Here is a 15,165-nt window from a genome sequence, read left to right as displayed (position 1 = left end):
GCAAAACTGATGGGATGGGGCTTTCTAGCATTGCAGTGTATCTGAATGACACAAAATCTAACTAATCATGGGGAAAGGGGTGACAGCTTTTAACATGGAGAACCTGTTTTCTTTCTATCCTGTAGCTTAGCTCTTGCTGTTATTTTCATGCACAGTTGCTTCATCTGAAGACTTTCAGTTCTACTTTGACTTGCACTAATTGTTTAAGAAAATGGTGTTTGCATGATGTCATTGTAGCCCTGACAGGAGGCAATAGGCCTCTGTTCCAGCAGCATTCCAGGGAAACTTATCTTTATTCTTGTGCTGTTTCTTAGGTGAATCTTAGCTGTTAGCTCACAACATACTTGAGTTAAAGAGTGTTTTGATGTGATATTAAAACACAAAATATAAAAGTCACAAACCACACCAAATTCACCAATAGCATAATTTTTAAGAAAACTAGTACACTTTGCTTAACAATTGGTTACAGCCTTATAATGGAAGACTGCTAAATTTTAAAAGCCGTTGCAGAGACTCTTAGCTGTGTAACTACTGAAAAAGAATTTAAATGGATTATGAAAGATTAGTTCTTTTCCTTTGCTGTGTTTTAACAGCAAAACAAACATGTGGCCTTTGTCTCAGGAGACTGAGCTATTGACTCTTGGGTGAGTGCACTAGGAAAGAGCCGATTTGTCTGTTACCGTATGCTTGCTGTTATGCCCAGCTTTAAGTATCTGCTGCCAGGTAGGACAGGAGGCTTATTTTGGCCTATCTTGATATTGCTGTTGTGATATTCTTGTTTTGCTCCTTGAATTTTTTTCTTCTTTTAGACAAAGACTTTAAAAAAACCCTTTCTCTTTTATTCCCACAATATTTGCAAGTAGACTGTTAACTATTTTTGGAATTAAAAAAAATCAAAACATATTTTTGTGTCCAGGTTTTGTTGAGAGCAGGGATTTGCGAAAATTAGGCTTAAAGTTAAATTTTAAAATTTCTTTCCATCTCTGTATGCAGAGATTGTTACCTCTTATTGAAACAATAATATGTTTCATGATGTGCAAAATACTTTTGGTTTTGTGTTGGTTGTGTCACTGAGGTCTGCGAGTGTCTCCGAGTTTGGACAGAAGCAGAATTGATCACACTCATCACGTGCATCTCCCTTCTCTACTCTGTTTCCCTGTTCCTTCCTGCAGCTGACCTGAACTGAAGTTTGATGTCTCAGTCCTCTTTACTTCAGCAGGGAGAGTGAGGGAGTCGAGATGGCCACTGGCAGCCTAATGCTGAAGTCGCAGTTCATTATAATGTTGTAAAGCTGTCCTTAAAAAAATATGCCAGCTCAAATGCAATCTAGTACGTCACTGTTTTAAAAGACTTTTCTTAAAAAGCATTTCCTTTGCACTTCAGAACCTTTCTTCATGCATTTGTATTCTGTCCAGACAAGCTGGTTTGCGAGGTGGATCTGTAGCAATCTCTTCTTCTACCTTATGTTCCTAATTATTTAGCCTTTCAGTTTGTTTGGGGCTTGCCAATGAACTCCTTGTATGTGATGGTAAGCAACAGCCAAGTGAACACTGTCAAACTCAGCCCTTTACTAAATAAGGGGAGTTTATCTTGTCATTTCTCTCTTCCCTTTATCTAATCAGCTTTTTTAGTGTACTTGCTTTTATGTGGTGTCCCTACTTGAGGGTCATCTGGAGCAGATATTACTGCTTCCCTCCTTCCTCCTGTATGCAGTAATTTGAGGGGAGAAGTCGGTCACTGCTCTGCACTTGATGCAATGGTGTCCGGAATACCAATACTGTAAAAACAGATTGGGTTTTCTGTAGCTGAGTCTAGTCCTAAAGCTGGTAGGTGGCAAACTGGTTTTTGAAGCCTGAGAGAATTTCCCCTCTAAAGGCTGAATGTGGCTGAAAATAACAGCATGGCTTGGTGTCATGGCGGATGTAGGGAGGAGGTGGAATACATCTACCTCAGAGGCAGTTTCCAAGTGAATTGTTCTTTCTTTTCCATCTGTCTTTAGGGACTCTTCAGCATAGTTCCTAAAAGTGAAAGCAGAGTCAGCCATAATGACTCACTGCCCACGATAAAGGCTTATAGAGTGCTGCTTTTCTGGATACAACTGCGTCCGTGCCCTGAAGAAGTACAGTCCACTTCTGTTACAGCGCTTTGTGAGCAAGCCCAATTGTTCCTGAACCAAACATACTTAAGGGTGAGTTGATCATAATTGCTTGTTTTTAATCATGCTTTAAATTGTCAACCAGAAAAACCTAGGTTTCAATAATCAGTTTTAATCTTGACTTATGTCTATTTTTGTTTCCTTAGGTAGGTTCTTACTCATTGTTAATCCCTAAAATACAGCTTTTCCATACTCGTCTTGATGACAAGGTACATTCACTGTGTAAACCTTTTTGTAAGTTACAGAACAGCTTAATTCAGATTCTAAATCTGTAACAGTTTTACATTTTAGTATTATGTTACTAAAATGCCCTTAAATGATCTAGATTCATAAGTACATGCATATTTTTCCCTTAGGAAGACATTTTACATTTAACATAACTAGCTCTCAAAAAAAAAAAAAACCCAAAAAAACCCAAACAACAAACAAAAACAAAAAAAACAAAAAAACAAACAAAAAACCACCCACCCACCACTACCCCCTGCAACCTTTTAAAGTCATTTGAACCAGTTGTGATCTTGCACAATTCTAAGATCTATGCAGTCTGTATTGGCACCTTTGCATCTACTTTTTTACTTGCTGAGTGAGAAGATAACAGCTGTATTGGCTCAGATGGAAGGACACCTGAGCCTGGTGTCCCACCTCTTGTTGTGATCAAACTGTTTAGAGTAAGGCAAGTGTGTTGTGATGCTGAAACCCTTTTAATGATGTGTGGTTTAGGAATTTCTTGAACAAGAAGTCAAGATTTATTTTTTTTTTTTTTTTTGCAATTAATATCCCTTGAGGGCTTTTTTTCTTTCCTTTCCTAGTTAGCCTTCAGTTAATTTCTTAATACTGAACTTTTCACTCTGCTAAAAGAAGATAATCTACTTCATACTGCAGAAGAGTCTGCAAGAGCTTGTTTGCAGTGCTTTTCCAGTAACAGCTGTACATCCAGAGACTTGCTCATATGACCAATGTCTGGCTTCCCAAATAATGTGGTTGTGATCTTGTCCCAAATGGCAGCCAGCAATTGCACGGTTGCCAGTTGGCTCCAGTGGTAGGGGGCCTTTCAAATACAAAAGGTGTCAACTGTCTTTGACTTTTAATTTTATGATGCTACATGTCTGCTGTTAAATAGATTATTTAATAATTGTAGAATAGTAATAACCTGTTACAGGATATTCACTGTAACTTCTAGCTTAAATGTTAAACTTGATTCTTTTAAGACTAAATGCATGTTATTCTTTTAAGTTATTTATTCTGACATGCTTGAAGTGCACAAGTAGTGAAATGATGTCTTTTGTAGGGCTTTATTTTAGCTGAGACTTTATGTAATGTTCTGTAGAAATACATCCTATGGCTTGAAAAATAACTTGCAATGAAGTGGGGTTTTGAATCCTTTTGCTCTTGCTAGCATTCTCAATTTAATGGTTTGGAGGGACTGCCCTACAATCTCAGCTGCTAGTGGGCCTGTATTTGATCCAAACAATTTGAATCAAGAACAGAAGAATGATTTAATTACATTTTGTTCCCAAAAAGGGAAGATTGGTTTGATGCTAGATACGAACAAGCATGCAACCCGCACAGAAAGCACCCCTTTCAAAATCCCAGTTAGATTTGTAGGCATTAAAATGGTGTCTAATTCCTGTTTATTTCAGGGTCAGTACTTGGTGCTTTTTTGGGTGAGAATCCAGTTGATGTAGTCACGTTCCAAAAAGACACATTTATGTGCAGATAGACTAATCAGTTCACTATTAAATCTATTGTTTGTTGAGATAGGCCATAACTCTAAGATTGGTTCTTTACAATTTTGGCTATTTTGTAGAGTCTGTCTGGAAGTGGTACTGAATATTCTTGATGTGAAATGAGAACCTTAAATGTACAGGCTTTATTTGGTTGGCCTAAGCAGTATGTCTCTATAAAGGGTAAAGAACAAATGAAACTGGTTTGTTAGTACTTAAAGGGTAGCAGTGTGCTAGATTTAAGGACAAAGTTGTTCCTCTGCATCCAGAAACCGTGGAAGAAATGGGAAATAATAGGTAGTGTAGAAAGGAATGGTGTGTGGGTGAGAGCTACTTACCAGTGAACTTCTTCCTCCTCCTCCTTCTCTTCCTTCCTTTCTCCCTCCCTGCAATAGACTTCAGGTACAAACCTTATGTTTCCTAGGTGCTTTAACCACCAAGACTGATTCCGTTTACTAAAATAGGAATTCTTCTGTTATTCATTAGAAGTAGTAACACTGATTCTTGTTTTGGGTTTGCTTTTTCAGACCTCCTTCTGGATGACCAATGTGTGTGTTAACCTATTATATCGGAAACTAAGTCTCCAACTTCCCATTCATTCCAGCTGGTAGCAACGCTTATAATGCAAAAAAATCACAATTCAGGATCACACAAACATTACTCGTAAAACTTTCTAGATGATTGTAGTTGCTTTGGTTGTGTTCTATGCTAGCAGAAGCCTTTTTCAAGGTTTACTGTTGACTCTAGAGCACCACATTCCCCGTTTACTGGGAGCCTTGGGGGCTAGCAATATGGGGAACTCATGTGTTTGCCGCGATGACAGTGGAGCAGAAGACAATGTGGAATCTCGGAGTCGGCAAACGGAGAACAGTAGAGTACACGTACCTGAAGCAAGAAGCCACCCAAGGGACCCTGTCCGTCCACCCAGGAGGGGTCGAGGGCCTCATGAACCAAGAAGGAAAAAACAGAATGTGGATGGGCTAGTACTTGACACACTGGCTGTAATTCGGACGTTAGTAGATAAGTAAGTACCTCCCCAAGGAATAATTCAACATGAATGAAAATGTTCTTGTCTTCTCTCAAACTGTGGCTCCATCCTCTCACCGATCTACACCTGACCCTCCCTGAAGCAGCCGCGTGTTTCCATCTGGAAGCTTAGGAGAGGAGCACCTTTCCTAGGTAATAGAAGTAGCTCCTGAGTGCCCAGGTACAGACTCTTCCAGGAGCTGAGGAGCTTTCTCACAGTTCCTGTATGGGCCTACACCCAGGTGGGATGAGAAGTGTGCTCAGTATTTCTTACCTGGCATAGATATACAGTTTAGGAAGCAGTGAACACTCTAGAGTTTGGGAACTTCTGTCCTAAAAATTGGTGGTTGTGCAAGTTTTCTGTTTGTAGGCTGCATTTACTTCTTTAGAAATGGTTAAGCAAAACTGAGAGCTTTGATCTTTGTTAGCGTGTGTAAACAGAGGTTTTCTTTCTAGTTTTAAGTCTGACTACTTTTTAAAGACTGCATGTTGTGACTGTTCAACTCATGATCCCAGTAGTGCATTCCTTGCATGCTCAAACCATCCATTAAGGTTGTGGGGCATATTTATGGATTCATCCTTTTTTTTTTTTTTTTTTTTTTGGTTTTGCGTTGCTTTCTACAAAGCTTTAAAAGGGCCTTAAAAATGATGGGTTATGTTAGCTCATAACCTTTTGGGTTAGGTGCAGGCTAGGAGTTGGAAAGGCCAGAACAGAAGGAAAAACACTATTCTAGCATCACAGCTGGGATTTGAGTTCAAGGTAGACGAGGCTCGGGATACGTGAGCCTTCATTCATATACCTGCATTGTTACTCTGTAATGTGCCTGCAGAGGAGGAGTTTGCCTTCCTGCTTTAAAATGGTTTAAATGGAAATACCAGGGCATATTTTTCTTCCTGAACATTTGAATCTAAGGGGTTTTTTTAACAGGTTTTATTTTGCAGTCTGTCTTCAAATCATTAAGTTAAAATCATGGCAAACTTTTTTGAAAGTCTCTCCCTAATCTTGCATGCCTTCCCCTTTCCCCTAAGTTCAGCTCCTTAAGCTGTTTCACAACACTTTTGTGCATAGTTGATCCTGTTCCTGTGGGTCTTGCAATTGGTTTTGTAATCTTGTAAGCACTTTCCTATGCTACTGAGGGACAATAAGCGTAGTTATTTGACTGATCCTGGAGTTCTGTTTCTGACAAATTCCTGAAACTACTGTATTTATTTTCTTTTAATACAGACTCCAGCAATATACTTTCGTAGACTCACACAGTCACATAGATTGGAAGGGATCTCTTGAAGTTCCTCCACTCCAGCCTCCTGCTTAAAACCCAGGTATAGCAGGAGCAGGTGGTTCAGGGTTTTATCCAGTCACGTGTTGAATGTCTTTAGAATATAGAGATTCTCTACCTCTTTGGGTCCCTGTTCCAGTGTTTGACCACCCCCATTGTTGAGATTAGTAAATACTTTTAAAAGTTGGAATTTCCCATGTTCCAACACACCCCTGTTGCCTCTTGTCCTGTTGCTGTGCACCTCTGAGAAGAGCCTGACTCTGTCCTCTCTGCTCTTTCCCTTTACGTAGTTGCAGCAGTATAATTTCTCCTCCTTTCCATTATCCCCCCTTAAGGATGAACAAATCTATTTCTCTTAGCTTCTGCTTGTATGTCATGTTCTCCAGCCCTCAACCATCTTGGAAGCCCTCAGCTAGACATGTTCCCTTATAGCAATGTCTGTCTTGTCCTGGGGACCCCAAAAGTGGGCTGTACTGGTATATTGGTTTCCCTTGTTTCATATTAAGGCAGTTGGTAAGACGTAATATTTAGCTGTGTTATAAAACCCATTCTAAGTTTTTGAAGATGAGACAGACCTATGGCTATGAATAATGGAGGGGTCTGTTCACAAGGCAAACTATCTAAATGTGTCTGAAAAAAGTTTAAGGAGCCTTTCTGCTAGACTTGAAGCTAATGATAGCCCTTTTTAGATTAATAGGAATGCTCACTTGGTGGGGGGGAATTCATGTCTGCAAATCTTGGTTTTCAGTGTAGATGAGAGACTGTAGGAATAAGCATGTTCCATTACCACCTGTTCCTCCTGGAGCCTGATTTTTCAGTTTTGAAAACACCACAACTGAAGGAAATGGTAGGGAAGCTGACAAATCTCTTTTCGTGTCAAAAAATGTGCAAGAGTAAAGTCAAACTAAAATGAAACTGTGTAAGTAACAGCAGGTTGGAAAGACGGGCTTCAGTGCGATATAGTACAGCCTTGAAGAGCAAAAGATAGCAGTCTAAAGGATGGAAGGCAAACCTCTTTTTCTGACAATTTTTTTCCAAACTCTATACTGAAAGTTAATACATCGGAACACTCTGAGATTAATTGTAAATTAAGTTGTTATACTATGATCTGCAATGAACAGTTGCTTTCCCTGTTTGGTATTTGTTTGGGTTTTCTTGTTGTTTTTTGGTTTATCAAATCTCCAAGTTTGGACCTAAAACATGACAACTGCTTTTATCCTGTCATATCTAGACATATCTCCTTCCTAAAAGGAAAGGAGTTTCATTTCCTAGCCTCAGAAGGATAAGTACTAATTTTTTGAGTTTAATGAAGTGCTGCTTTGCAAATTAGCAAAATGCCTGTTTTGTTTCCAATTGATGAAAGTGTACGCTGGAGGGGATGTTTGGAAATTAAGTTTTTTAAATGGCAAATCAGTGGGACAGGACTCTCCTTTGCTCAGTGCCAGTACTGCTAACACCTGCTACCCATGACAGAATCAGAAATCTTGCTGATAAAAAATTTCATCCTTTTTTATCGTAGCCTTTACTTGTACTTACGGTATTTTTTTTTCTTCTTTCTTTGAGTCTTTACATCCTTTCTCTTGACGTAATTCTGCTTGCAGTATTGTGCTTCTTTTTCCTCCTGGGGAGATTAGTTTCCAGAAGAAAGGCAGAGATGCTTGGAGGAAAAAAAATAATACTATTTATTTCAAATGTTATAGCAATATAAAAATGGGTTAAACTTCACTTTTTAGCATTTTCTTATGGAAATATTTAAGAATGCGTTAATTTTTTTAAGAAAAGCATGTATTTACATTGTATATTTTTAGTCAAAACTGAGATTTTTCTCTTCTTTTATAATTAATCCTTCCAGAGTAGGTAGTTTTATTATCTGCATGATTAATCTGTGTTGAAATTTCTAAAATTAATCTGTATTTTGCATTTCCAATTTCATTTCAGAGCTGTGGGATAGAAATTGGGTGTGGAACATCTCATTCTAAGCCTGGGGTTAGCTCACAGTGCCTAAGTAGCACTGAATAAAGCATTTAGGACATGCTGCTGCATAAGCTTTTTTTGGACCTGGAGGTGCTTACTGAATAGGATTTTGAGATCTTGCTTTAGGTATTTCAGCGGCAGTGCCTGTTCAGATGAACAGACCTGGCCATAGCTTCTTGTCCTTGCTACAGCAAACCAGACTGAGGAACTGATCTAACTGAACTTTTTATGTTTTTTCAAGTTGGAAAGGGGATTGGGTTAAGTATCTTCACTTAAACTGCCTTAACTATTTCTTACAGCTCTTGTTAATGAGTTTGAAGCCTATGATGCTGTTAGGTGGCTTGCCTTTCAGTTTTGTGGGTTTTTTTAAATATTTATATATTTAGCAGAGAATTTCTGGGGGAAAAAAAAAAAATCATGTTTAAGCTATGTCCCTTGTGCAGCGCTCTTGGTTCACTTCATGACCTCTGATGTATAGTCTCCTGTTACATACTCTTGAGGAACCTGCTAATGAATACCACTAAGCCTAAGCATTATGTTCAGCTTTTAGATGTGCAGATATGGACCACCGTTTCATTTGTCAGCTATCGTAGATATGCAGTTGTTGACTTTGAGCTGGGGAAAGGCTCAAACCCCATCTGTGTTTCAGATCTGAAAATGGCATTAGCAGCCTGCGGTCTATGTAACTTTCTTTTGTTAAATACTTACTGGATTCATTTTCTGTCTGTGTATTATCATTTTATTCAGTGTATTATGTTGATGATTGTACATAAATTTTGACCTGTGTAATATCTTTTTCAGTGACCAGGAGCCTCCTTATTCAATGATCACGTTGCATGAAATGGCAGAAACAGGTATCAAGGCACTGTGTTGGGCATTTCAGTTGTGACTCCAAAGCAAAAGGAAAAAAAAAAAACCCAAATCCTCTTTTGTTGGCGAAGAAAAATACATGCTAGCAGTATGTGTTACGACTTGCTGTAACTAGGGATGTGGGATCCAAAACACAGTTCTGCCCTTCAGAAGCTTCACTGAGCTCATGGCATTTGCCTCAGTTTTTTTTTTTTAACTCCGTTAAACTTACCACGTGAACTCTCCAGCAGCAGCCAACGGATGGCCACAAACACATTGTAATGGCATTAAACTGTAAGCCACAAAGAATGTCTGTTTGCAGTAAAGCAGAAACAACCCATGTATGTATGTAGACGTGGTTTAAGCCCACATGCTCCAGTGTTGGCAAATAGTACATACTTTTTGGTTTGGGTTTTGCTGTCTCCTTAGACCTCTGCTTTATTGGTGTACTTGTTTCAGTCCTGTCCCTAAGTACTCCTGCAGGGTGAGCCATATTTGTGCAAGGGCTGTTTTATCTTTGTTACAGTAGCAGAAATTCTCCTAGCTCAAGACCTCCACCAAACTTCTGGTTTAGGTGAATTTTTGTCTCTCTTAGTAGAGTTGATGCTGGTCTTAGGAAATGTATTTCTATATCAAAATAAATTCATGAACTTGATTAGATATTACAGCAATTCAGTAAAATGTTTTTCAGGGGAATGTGCTAACAAAACTCAAACCCCAATGTGCTACTTATATTTACTTGTCATTGTTGGAGGGAGTGCTAAGTCTCTTCAACCTCACTCACTTGTATGCAGATATAGACTCTGTCTTTATTTTGACTTCTAAGGGAATTATGTTCTTGTAAATCTAAATCTGTTTATTAGTAGTTTAACATCTTATATGTGGGTGGTTGTTTACTTGCAAGTAGAAGTCCTTGTTTACTCATTAAACAGTAAGAGTCGTTCCCTATGAAAGCAAATTTTCTTTAGACCACGAGGCATGGGACAAGGTAATGCAGTTCCTCTGAGGCCCATGTTACTTGAGGGAACTCAAGAGTGCTCTGATTCTGGCTAGAAAAATTTTTTTTTTCAGTGTTATTGTGGATGCAGCATTTAACACCTAAGCGTTAACACTGGACACTGAACTTTTGAGTATCATGCTGGAACAAAGTGCTTGTCCATATGGGTCATGAGTGTTCCTTCCCAATACTAGTGGGAACTAAAGGATGCTCTGGCCTGGGCAAGACTGTTCTCCAAACAATAGAGATGTTCACTATTACCCAAGCTGCTGCTGTAAACTTTTTTTTTTTCCTCCTTGAATTTAAACTTTTAAACTACTGCAAACTAAGACATTGATGTAAAAAGCAAACTGGTTTGGTGTTTTCTTTGGGGTTTGTAGTTTTGTTTTCTGTTGTGGTTTTTTTTTTTTTTTTTCATGGTGTCTTTAAACTCACTGGGTAATTTTGAGGATTTTTCAATTTACAGTTATGGATGTATTTTGAACACTTTAGAATTGCAGTGTTAATTCTGAGTGTTACTTCTGTTTTGTGGTTGACAGATGAAGGCTGGTTGGAAGTTGTCCAATCTTTAATTAGAGTTATTCCATTAGAAGATCCCCTGGGACCAGCTGTTATAACGCTACTACTTGATGAATGTCCACTGCCAACAAAAGTGAGTCTAAACTGTATGTGTTTATCTGTGGCTGAATTTGTGGTTGCCACGCCCATGATAGTTTCTGAGTGGGTTTCACCAGTGATGCAAGACTCTATTACCTGTTCAGAAAATGGGTGTAAATTGCAACTTTGAGTAATTTGTGGTGACTTGGTATCTAATTGCTATGTAATGCTAGAAACATGGGGGTGGGAGTGGAAGATAAATCTGGTCCATGGGGACGAACAAGAGGCCTTTGTCTTTAGCTGCTTTTCTTGCTGTCCTTTCCTGCCATGTGGTACATGCATGCTATGCAGTGAGGGCATACAGATGCTGCAAAAGCAGTACAAAGTTATGCTGTTTTGTTCTCAAGTTCTGAAAGCTGTGCATTTGCAAGTCACTATTGAATTTGTTCCTGCCCTGCACATAAGGAATGCAACACAAGTGGGTGTGTTAAGTTAAACAAATGACAGTTTTTTAACTATGAAATACCTAGATACGGTTTTGGCAAGTTTGAATACTTTTTTTTTACTAACCACTAATCTGTTTTTTGGATGGAAAGATTGACCCGAGGTGTTTATACTGTGTTGGTACAAGTGTTTTAGTGAGTGCCTCAAGCACTTCAAGATGCTAACCTTTGTTGAATCCCTTCAGACATGATAATTGTACAGAGAACTTGTCTGCCTTCAAATGCTTGTCATGATCTCATTTCATCAGAAATTGATGACGACATCATTGCAGCTTTCATTTATCAATCTACTTCTTATGCTGCCAATTTTAGTTTTCAGTTTGCATTGTTAGGGATATAAAAAGCTGGTAGCTTTTTGTCTTACGTAAATGGATGAGTGGCTGGAGAGCTAGTCAAGCTCTCTAACTACCTGAAGTGCTTTTTTTTTTTTTTTTTCTCTAGGCTATTGATTAAAGTCATCTGATACTTTTGAACAAGTAAAATGTTCTATGATGGCTGTTGCATGAACTGCAAAATTATTTTGAAAACAAGGCTTTGATTAGAAATTTTGGCTGCTTTGAAAAAGAAATCAGGAAATGGAGACCCCTGTGAATGTGCCAAATGAAGAGTGATCTTGTATTTTTTGTTCGGCCTTACAGTGTACTTGGCAATCAAATGATTTGTTTTTCAAAAGCACATAACTTTTATTTAGGTATTTTAATTTTAAGGAGCTAGCTATGAGATAGTTGATCTTAACAAGACAAAAGGAATAAAATGCCTGTTTCTGGAGTGTACAGAGGTTTTTTTCCTGAGCAATCTCTTTACAGCACAGGGAGCTGCGGTTGTGGGATCTGCTGGTCACATGCAGCCTAGTAAAGTGTTTGCTGCTGTTGATTTTCTTTCTATTCAGAATAAGTCTAAGTTTTTGGACTTAAGGGTTTTAAGTCAGTGTCCCACTTCTGTGACAGCTGCAGAACAGCAGCAGGCTGTATTTCATCTTCTGTTACTATAGGCTATGAAGTCCATAAAGTTAAAATGGCAGCACAGTAAACTGTTTATTCTATAAAGTCTTTATTTAACTCAAAATAGTTGATCTCTGTGACAGTTCTAATAATGGCTAAAAGCTGTATCAGAGTATATCAAGAGTCTAATTTTAGTGAGGCTTTTCCATCCCAAGGCTGTGGCTCAGTCATCCTTTCTTCTTTCTCTATTCTTTCCACTTAGTGTCAGTCCTGTTGATCAGTTCTGGTTTTGTGACTTTTCTTTTGGAACATAACTATTTTTCAGTGTGACCTCTGTACAAACCTCAGACTCTAGTGCAGCAAACTGATTTGAGTGTGGCTCGGAGTACAATTTAAAAAAAAAAACAAACCACATATATATTCAACTTGAGCAGTACTCATTTTTTCTCCAAATGGCCTCCTGATGACTTCAGTGTGAGGAGTTCTTCTATTTTAATTAGATCCTAGCCTGAGATTGTGCAGTTTCAATCTGAATCAGCTGAAACTTTCATGAAGTCTGGAAAGTTGAGGGGGTTTTGGAACTTTGCAGGGTGGGGTTCTCCCTGTGGGATAACTTGTTCTGGCTCTAGATTAACCCGTAACTACTCTGAAAATGGAGGGTATGCTCTAGATCTATCTTGAATTTTATCCATACCATACTGCCTGAATGAAGCAAGTCAAAACATGGGATTTTAGATTTATTATTCTCATTGGTTACTTCCTAAATTAGCGTGGCTACAGAAAGCCATTTATGCTCTCAAGAATACCATTTATGATGTCCTCTAAAGCTGACAGCATCCTAAATTTATGATGGGGATGTGGACTTGGGCCGGGGGGGCAGGCAGGCAGGCATGTCTCTTTAGTCCTGAATTCTAAAGTCTCAAACAGACCTTTTGTTTTGGAAAGGGTGTGAGTTTTAGGACACTGGAAACAGATTAGATGGCAGTAGTGCCATATGTGCTGATTGGTATTGTTTGCCTTTGTCTACTATTCTAGTTTTATTGCTATAGGTAACTCACTTGTCTATGTCTAGAAGTGTCCTGAGTTGTTGATCACAACACGGACCAACAATCTGGTGGTAATTTTAAAGTTACAACTCTCTGGTATGTTGAACTTTTCTTCCCATCTGTTCTTTATTATCTTCTTATCTTAGAAGATAACCATCCCATACTGTCTGTAATACGATGCTGACTTTAGTAATATAGTGTAAAAATAATTTGTTTTACTATATTGAGTTAGGGGGAAAGCCGTATCTGTCGGTAATGTTGAAGAGATTTATGATTTTTTTTTTTTTTCAGGATGCATTACAAAAGTTAACTGAAATATTAAACTTAAATGGAGCTGCTGCTTGCCAGGATGCTTGTCACCCTGCCAAACACCGGAATACTACTGCAGTACTGGGCTGCTTAGCAGAGAAGTTAGCAGGTAAAGCTGTGAGATTCTTCTGAAAGCTTTCATTTGGCTCGCTGAAGCACCTTCTGCTTAAGTGCCCATGATGCAGACTAGTTCAGAAATGTTTTCTTAGAACTGAATAATGCTCTGCATTGAGGGGACACCTTGTGTGACAGGTGTGACACAATCTACTGCTTGATTAAAGTGTTGAACACTCACTATCTTGGGTCTGAATGAGCTGTTCACAATCCCAGATACTTAAAAAGATTAAGTACTTCTGATGCATGGTTAGTGATTGTGGCTCAATGTTTGTTTATGGTATATTGCCTAACACTGGTAATCAGTTTTTTCTGTAGACCTACTCTGGCTGTGTATGAATTACTGAGAACACGTAGTTCTTTAGCCAGTAGGCAGGAGTATCAAATTAGTAGTCATGGAGGCTGTATAGAAATAGAGACGCTCTTTCCGCTAAACATGTATTGATCTATTGTAGTTAGCTGACAAGATTCCCTCTTCTGTGTTACTTAAAAGAAAATTGCTGGGATTCTCTTTTAAGGTGACTTTTTGTATAGAACTTTTCATTCCCTGTCATATTTAGTACCCTGCTGGAAACTGATGATTAAGTTTCCTTCCTGCTGATGGTTGGTTTTGTATCTATTTTTTTTGCTCCTTTTCTGAAAGCAGACAGGAAAAGGAGGAAAAAGTGATTGCCTGGTATCACCTAATGGTTATTAAAAATAATTTCAATATTTCTGTCAAAAAAAAGTAAAGAACAAGGGCAGGAAGCACTTTTGTACTGTAATACTTCTACTCTTATATTAAGTCAAAATGAGATCCTGCATCTACTTTCGTCTTAGTGGACACGGATCTCATTGTATCAGCTCAGGCAGCAAATCTGCTAATGCTGTGTTGGAACCCATTGCAATTTGTTAGAGTTTGTAGATGCCAGAGTTTGAGTCACTTGTATCTCTCTCTTGATTAAGCAGACAGTATTTCAGGGCATTTTTTTTTTTTTTTTTACATTGGCTGCTAGCTACGGTGCTGTTGCAGATTGTATAATTAACTATCAAGTAGGCTATATTAGATGCTCAGTTTTGCTTATTTGGGGCTACTGATAAATGGAGCTGGTCTTTATACTTTGATTCTGGAAGTAAAGGAGTGCCAGTCTCTTTTGAAAAGTAATGAGCATGAAAATGCTAAGCCGGGGCTGGTGTAGTCTTACTTCAAAATCTCCGAAGTGTGGCTAGAGCTCTGTACCCATTTACAGCAGGTAAACTGAATGTTTGTAATTTGCCAGTAACTGTGTAATTATTAAATGTGTAGCAAATATTTGACTGGGAACAATGATAATTGTTCTGTATTATAGTTCTGCTTTGCTGCGAAGTTCTTGAATCTTCTTTAATTTGTTGCCTTGTCTTTAAAAGATCTGTGAATATGATGATGAATATATGGTAGTTCCCATGGATGGATTTAATTCTTAATTTTCTTGTAGGTCCTGCGAGTATAGGCTTACTCAGCCCAGGCATATTGGAATATTTACTTCACAGCTTGGTAAGTGTCTTCGAACTTTTTGGATGTATACGTACATAGCAATTATAATGCAAATTATTTTTTATTATTATTGTGAAAAGTTAGGGTCATGTTTGCTAAGTACTGGTAACGTATGTTATAGAAAGCTGAGATTCCAGAGA

The 15,165-nt window shown here is 38.4% G+C and overlaps 1 protein-coding gene across 4 annotated transcripts in view; it reads left to right on the top strand.

The window, feature by feature from the left end:
* The window catches only part of RSPRY1 (ring finger and SPRY domain containing 1), a 40,698-nt gene that overhangs the window by 9,830 nt on the left and 15,703 nt on the right, over nucleotides 1–15,165 (top strand). For 3 of the 4 annotated variants that reach the window (XM_030025609.2, XM_030025608.2, XM_030025605.2), the window contains exons 2-8: nucleotides 594–644; nucleotides 2,000–2,188; nucleotides 4,407–4,903; nucleotides 8,958–9,010; nucleotides 10,542–10,654; nucleotides 13,381–13,507; nucleotides 14,967–15,025. In XM_030025609.2, coding sequence (XP_029881469.1) covers nucleotides 4,557–4,903; nucleotides 8,958–9,010; nucleotides 10,542–10,654; nucleotides 13,381–13,507; nucleotides 14,967–15,025 — 699 coding nt within the window. In that variant the 5' untranslated portion in view covers nucleotides 594–644; nucleotides 2,000–2,188; nucleotides 4,407–4,556. The remainder of the gene's footprint in view (nucleotides 1–593; nucleotides 645–1,999; nucleotides 2,189–4,406; nucleotides 4,904–8,957; nucleotides 9,011–10,541; nucleotides 10,655–13,380; nucleotides 13,508–14,966; nucleotides 15,026–15,165) is intronic. The other variant, XM_030025606.2, reaches the window with a different exon arrangement.

This window comes from Aquila chrysaetos, chromosome 9 (assembly GCF_900496995.4).
Source record: "Aquila chrysaetos chrysaetos chromosome 9, bAquChr1.4, whole genome shotgun sequence".
Classification (NCBI taxonomy): domain Eukaryota; kingdom Metazoa; phylum Chordata; class Aves; order Accipitriformes; family Accipitridae; genus Aquila; species Aquila chrysaetos.
The sequence above is the reverse complement of the archived record's forward strand: the minus strand, read 5'-3'. Positions and strand labels throughout refer to the sequence as shown.